This window comes from Musca vetustissima, unplaced genomic scaffold, assembly GCF_032173495.1.
Source record: "Musca vetustissima isolate MV318-11 ecotype Yass unplaced genomic scaffold, APGP_CSIRO_Mvet_v1 utg376, whole genome shotgun sequence".
Lineage (NCBI taxonomy): Eukaryota > Metazoa > Arthropoda > Insecta > Diptera > Muscidae > Musca > Musca vetustissima.
The window spans coordinates 86706-93061 of NW_026884101.1; the positions used below are offsets into that span (position 1 = coordinate 86706).

The following is a 6356-nucleotide window of genomic DNA, read 5'->3' on the forward strand; positions in this document are numbered from 1 at the left end:
GGTCGGTAGGTAGGTTCACACTAAGGATTTTCGATTCACCACTAAGAGAGGGCAGAGAGCAAAGATATTATTAAAAATAGATTTTTTCTATGGCACGTAAGGAATTTTCGCGTTATAAGATTTTGAATATTGAAATTATTATTTTTTATTTTAATTTTATTTTCTAGCAAAAATCATTTTCCATTTTTTTAGAATTGTTATGCTAAGCAATTCACTTTTTTTCTTCAAATTTCTTTGGATTTGAATTGTATTTTTCTGTTTTTGTAAAAGTTTTTCTATTGCTCTGTCCACAGCACCGACTAGACTAAATTAGGGAATTGTTTAGTTTCTTTAGAACCCCAGAACGCAGTGTTCAGTGTTTGACTAGTTTTTCTAATTTTTCCCATCTATTTTTTCTGTGTTTTTACCGTTTGGCATTAGAGAAGCCTTAGGAATTAGTTTTTCACCATTCTATGGATTTGGTATTTTGTTTTTATATTTTTTTACCATTTTCCATTTCATTTCGATTTTGTCCAAGTGCGGTGTCGTGCTCTGCCGTTAGTCGACCACTTTTCGTCATTTAAATTTTTCTACCTACCATCGGGCTTACTACTATGTATTGTCGTAAAACGCTGTCCCACTATGTCGTAGGGTATTATAATGTTTGTCATCTTATCTACCCTCCCACCCTCACCCATGTGAGAAGCAAAACAAAATCCAACCCCTGTACCTGTGGGTGGTGGGAAAAAATTTAAATATTTTTTTTAAAGGTATTAATAACAAATTATGATTTCACTTTTGGGGGAAAATATTATTTTTTTTTCTTAAAAGCGAAAACTGTTTTCGAAAATTTTGAGAAGTTTTGTTCGGCTTCGTGGATTTTTTAAAGACCAACAGAAGGCGTGGATTTTTTAAAGACCAACAGAAGGCGTGGATTTTTTAAAGACCAACAGAAGGCGTGGATATTTTAAAGACCAGCAGAAGGCGTGGATTTTTTATAGACCAACAGAAGGCGTGGATTTTTTATAGACCAACAGAAGGCGTGGGTTTTTTAAAGGACCAACAGAAGGCGTGGATTTTTTTAAAGACCAACAGAGGGCGTGGATTTTTTTAAAGACCAACAGAAGGCGTGGATTTTTTAAAAACCAACAGAAGGCGTGGATTTTTAAAAACCAACAGAAGGCGTGGATTTTTTAAAAATATTTTATTGATATTATTATAGTTTAAATCGATTTTTCCTCCGTTGCTTAGAACATTTTCAAAAATGCATTCAATTTACAATCATATGTCTCAGTGAAATCCGTCAAATGGCCAACGGCAAAATCAATATGATGATCGCTGCTGGGATACCATTCACAATAGTAATGGATGGCATTGAGGAAGAACATTTGTTTGATTTCTTTCAGGGAACTTAAACTGAACATTGTCTGATAACGGCTAATATCGTCGGCTTGCAGGGAGGAGAAGAAGATTTCAAAGGCCGCATGTAGACCCACAACACCAGCCAATTTGTGGACACCCTCTCTATCCATTACTTGCACCGTAGTGAAACCTTCAAAAATACCAATACCCATTAGGGTACCCAAAGAACTCTGCTTGAATATATCCTCATAACCGACATGATATACGGGTGTACGCAGAAGACTCAATGGTATAATCAGCAAATTCATCGAGGGATAATATTCGGGGTGTATATCGGTATCATATTTATGCATGGGCGATTTGAAGAAGAATTCCTTGTTCGCAGCCAAATTATCGCCATAGTGGCCATAGTCGAAGTAGCTGTGTTGCAATTGGAAATAGAATTTCAGTAGAGACAAATAATTGCCGTAGTAGTTGTTGGGAGTTAGTTTCAAATTGGCATAGTATTGATCCAACAGTTCCTTGGCATTTTCTTGTGGCAAATTTCCAATCTTCAGTTGAATGGTTTCCAATATTCTAAAATAGGCCTGGGGTATAAAGCCATACTTGTCCATGTGCAAAGTTTTGTTAATATTTTTCACAATGTTCTCGAACATTTGTCGGATTTTGGGCATCTCTTGCAGCAATTCGGGATGTATATGTCCGTAGATCCATTCATGGGCCATGGGCATTAGACTTTTGGCATTGGTCATACATTCATTGGGCGTATCCCGTTTATTGGCCATTTCCAAGTAGTGGATGAAACGCAGCTCCAAATAACGGACCAGGAAAATGTTATCGTATTCCTTGAGTACACTATCCAAGGCTTCCAAATAGGGAATATTGTCAATGGTGATTTGCATATTGGCTACATCTTGAGGCTTCATCAGAACGGTTAAATATTTTTTCAACCAAGGATAGGGCAATTCGCTGAATTTGAATATTTTCTCTTGCTTTTCCACCACCTTGATTTCATTCAATTTATCCTCAAACTTATCGACGATTTCCCACAACTTCATAAAATCCATGGTGCCCTGAGGCAGGGGGATGCTGCTGTTATATTCCTCCATGTTGTAATTATTGATAAATCTGAATGTCTCTTCAAAAGGTTTGCTCAGATAAATCATAAACTTATTGGCATCCTGATAGCTAATGGCCTCCTTAAGGAATATGTCATTGAAACCATATTTACGGAAAATGGCCAAGGTGGTGGGCCAGTCGAAAACCACATCCTTGTTATCGTTGGGTGTCAGCAATGCCCATTTCATATTTTCTTCCCGCTCCAGCCAATGCATATAGTCGCGAGCCACAAATTCTTGCTTTTCCATACACGAATCATAGAAGTATTTAAACATTTTCACAAATCCTGGCATAACCTCCAAGGATGTCTTTTTCAAATAGTCTATCACTTCGATGTTGGCCTCATAGTTCAACATATCAGCAACGGTGGTGAAATTATCCCTTGTGTCTTCATGGTGATCGGACCATTTGTAACAGGCATATTGGAGGAAATTTGAACAGGGTGTATAATCCTTGTCCAAGGAGTCCATTAGAATGCTGCGTTGTTTAAGATTCAGGGTCTTATAATCCTCAGTGCCCCGCACCACAGCAAGGCAGCCGGCCAACAGCAACAAAAGCTGGATAATGATTTTCATATTTTCACTCCTCTCCGGCCAAGCTTTCTTTCTATTTAAATTTCAAATCAAAACTAATTTTCAAATCAATAATATTCCAGCTTATATACCATCGAATATTTTCTAATAAGTAATAATATCAGTTTCAGAAGGTTAAATAGGACGAAGCTAAATATTTTTTTCTTTTTTCAGATAATCTCAAATTGAAACAAAAATTTCTTATCACAAAGTCAAGTCAAATGAGTCCGAATTGCAGCTTGCGGTCTTCAATGCATTTGTTTAAATTCGAATAAAACGATAAAGACAACAAAAAAATATAAACCAAAGCTTTTCAAAGTGGTGTCATATCGTACCAAATTTTTGCATTTTGTGTACCATTCCCCCAAAATACAAAAAGCGGAAGAAAATATTCAAATTGGATTTTAAATCTCCTACTCATTTTGTTGGTCCTTGAAAAGGATATTCCTTTAAAAAATCCACGCCTTCTGTTGGTCCTTGAAAAGGATATTCCTTTAAAAAATCCACGCCTTCTGTTGGTCCTTGAAAAGGATATTCCTTTAAAAAATCCACGCCTTCTGTTGGTCCTTGAAAAGGATATTCCTTTAAAAAATCCACGCCTTCTGTTGGTCCTTGAAAAGGATATTCCTTTAAAAAATCCACGCCTTCTGTTGGTCCTTGAAAAGGATATTCCTTTAAAAAATCCACGCCTTCTGTTGGTCCTTGAAAATGATATTCCTTTAAAAAATCCACGCCTTCTGTTGGTCCTTGAAAAGGATATTCCTTTAAAAAATCCACGCCTTCTGTTGGTCCTTGAAAAGGATATTCCTTTAAAAAATCCACGCCTTCTGTTGGTCCTTGAAAAGGATATTCCTTTAAAAAATCCACGCCTTCTGTTGGTCCTTGAAAAGGAAATTCTTTTAAAAAATCCACGTCTTCTTTGAGTCCTTGAAAAGGATACTCTTTAAAAAAAATTAACGTCTTCTTTGAGTCCTTGAAAAAATATTTTTTTTAAAAAATCCACGCCTTCTGTTGGTCCTTGAAAAGGATATTCCTTTTAAAGACCAACAGAAGGTATGGAGTTTTTAAAGACAAACAGATGGCGTGAAATTTTTAAAGACCAACAGATGGCGTAGATTTTTTAAAGACCAACAGATGTCGTGTAGTTTTTAAAGACCAACAAAAGGCGTGAAATTTTTAAAGACAAACATATGGCGTGGATTTTTTAAAGACCAGACAAACAGATGGTGTGGAGTTTTTAAAGACCAACAGATGGCGTGGAGTTTTTAAAGACCAACAGATGGCGTGGATTTTTTAAAGACCAACAGATGGCGTGGAGTTTTTAAAGGCCAACAGATGGCGTGGAGTTTTTAAAGACCAACAGATGGCGTGGATTTTTTAAAGACCAACAGATGGCGTGGAGTTTTTAAAGGCCAACAGATGGCGTGGATTTTTTAAACACCAACAGATGCATGGTGGATTTTTCTAAACAAAAATTTTTTGGAGACTTATCGTGTGAGTAGGGTCCCTGCAAAATACACAACAACAATTATGATTTGTATTTCTATAAATTGTTATGGTTTTAATTTTATTTCCGTTTTTAATCACTTCTAAAACATGATAGCTAATGGTCTCCCTAAGGAAAATGCCATTGAGGTCATATTTACGGAAAATGACCAAGATGGTGTGCCAATCGAAATCCACATCCTTACAATCGTTGGGAGTCAGCAATGCCCTTTTCATATTTTCTTCCTGTGCCAGCCACTGCATACTGTCGAGAGCCACAAATTCTGGTTTTTCCCTACACGAATCATAGAAGTGTTTAAACATTTTCACAAATCCTGGCATATCTATGGGTGTCTTTTTCAAATAATCTATCACTTCGATGTTGGCCTCATAGTTTAACATTTTTGCAACGGTGGTTATACTCCATATTCAGTGGAATCCATGGAATCCATTAGAATGCTATGTTGCTTAAGATTCAGGGCCTTATAATCCTCAGTGCCCCATACCAGAGCAAAGCAACCGGCCAACATCAACAAAAGCTGAAAAATGTTTTCATATTTTCACTTTCTTGCAATCTCTCTATTTAAATTTCCAATCAAAACTAATTTTTTAAAACATATATTTTTTATAACTAATAATATCACTAGTAGGAGATTAAAAGGGTTATTCTTTTCTATTTCGAACAAGACAGATAATCTCAAATTAGAAAAAAAAAACTGTTATCACAAACTCAAGGCCACTCAAATCTAATAAAAATGAGCCTGAATTGCATCTGGCCGTAAATGAATTTATTTCTATTGAAATAAAATGATCAAGATCGAAACATGCAGTAAACCTTTGCAAAGTGTTGCCAAATTGTATCAAATTTAGAGGAGTGATAAAACGAAAAATTTTTTTTCAAGAATATTTTTTCAACGACCAACAGAAGGCGTGGATTTTTTAAAGAATATATTTTTTCAAGGTCTATAATTGGAGTGGGTTTTTTAAAAATACTTAAAATACTCTAATAGGCATGGATTTTAAAGAATCTTTTTTCAAGGTATCTAATGGGCGTGGAGTTGTTAAAGAATATTTTCCAGGACTATAAATAGGCGTGGATTTTTTAAAGAATATTTTTTCAAGTTTTCTAATAGGCATGGACGTTTTAAGGAATATTTTTCAAAGACTCTAATAGGCATGGATGTTTTAAAGAATATTTTTCAAAGTCAGGCGTGGATTTTTTAAGAATATTTTTTCAAGGTATTTAATGGGCGTGGAGTTTTTAAAGAATATTTTTTTCAGGACTATAAATAGGCGTGGATTTTTTAAAGAATATTATTTCAACTTTTCTAATAGGCATGGATGTTTTAAAGAATATTTTTTCAACTTTTCTAATAGGCATGGATGTTTTAAAGAATATTTTTTCAACTTTTCTAATAGGCATGGATGTTTTAAAGAATATTTTTTCATGGTCTCTAATAGGCGTGGATTTGTTAAAGGATATTTTTTCATGGTCTCTAATAGGCGTGGATTTGTTAAAGCATTTTTTTTCAATAATCAACCAAAGAAGGCGTGTCTGTCCACAAAATTTTAGTCACTAACGCAACTACACTTTTCCCTTTAACCAACAGTGAAGGTTTCATGGAAATATTCCAACTCATTGCTGAGATATAGCGATTTATGAAATTTATTTTAAGTCAAATATAGCTGCTATAGAATTCTGGTTGCCTGTTCATAAAAAAATCCAAATTAGATGACATTTTACGTTTTTGAAGGTCCTCCCTCAAATGTTGATATCAACTAAATACATTCGTTGTAGCATAGTTTTAGGCATTACATTATTTGGTTGGAAATACGATT

At 35.0% G+C, this 6356-nt stretch overlaps 1 protein-coding gene across 1 annotated transcript; it reads right to left on the minus strand.

Moving 5' to 3' along the window:
* Nucleotides 1-1226: 1226 nt before the first annotated feature.
* LOC133331114 (uncharacterized) lies at nucleotides 1227-4919 on the minus strand. Its single transcript, XM_061539520.1, has 2 exons — nucleotides 4620-4919; nucleotides 1227-3017 (listed from the first exon to the last, which is right to left on the minus strand). Exons 1-2 carry the CDS (start codon nucleotides 4917-4919, stop codon nucleotides 1227-1229), a joined length of 2091 nt encoding a protein of 696 aa, XP_061395504.1.
* Nucleotides 4920-6356: the final 1437 nt, after the last annotated feature.

Bases quoted from the DNA above. Each gene is read 5' to 3' on its own strand.
- LOC133331114 (XM_061539520.1), bottom strand. From the start codon at position 4,919: ATGTTAAACTATGAGGCCAACATCGAAGTGATAGATTATTTGAAAAAG. The intron at 3,018-4,619 runs GTGATTAAAAAC...ATCATTATCCAG, and splicing joins TTAGCTATCATGTTTTAGAA to CTTTTGTTGCTGTTGGCCGG.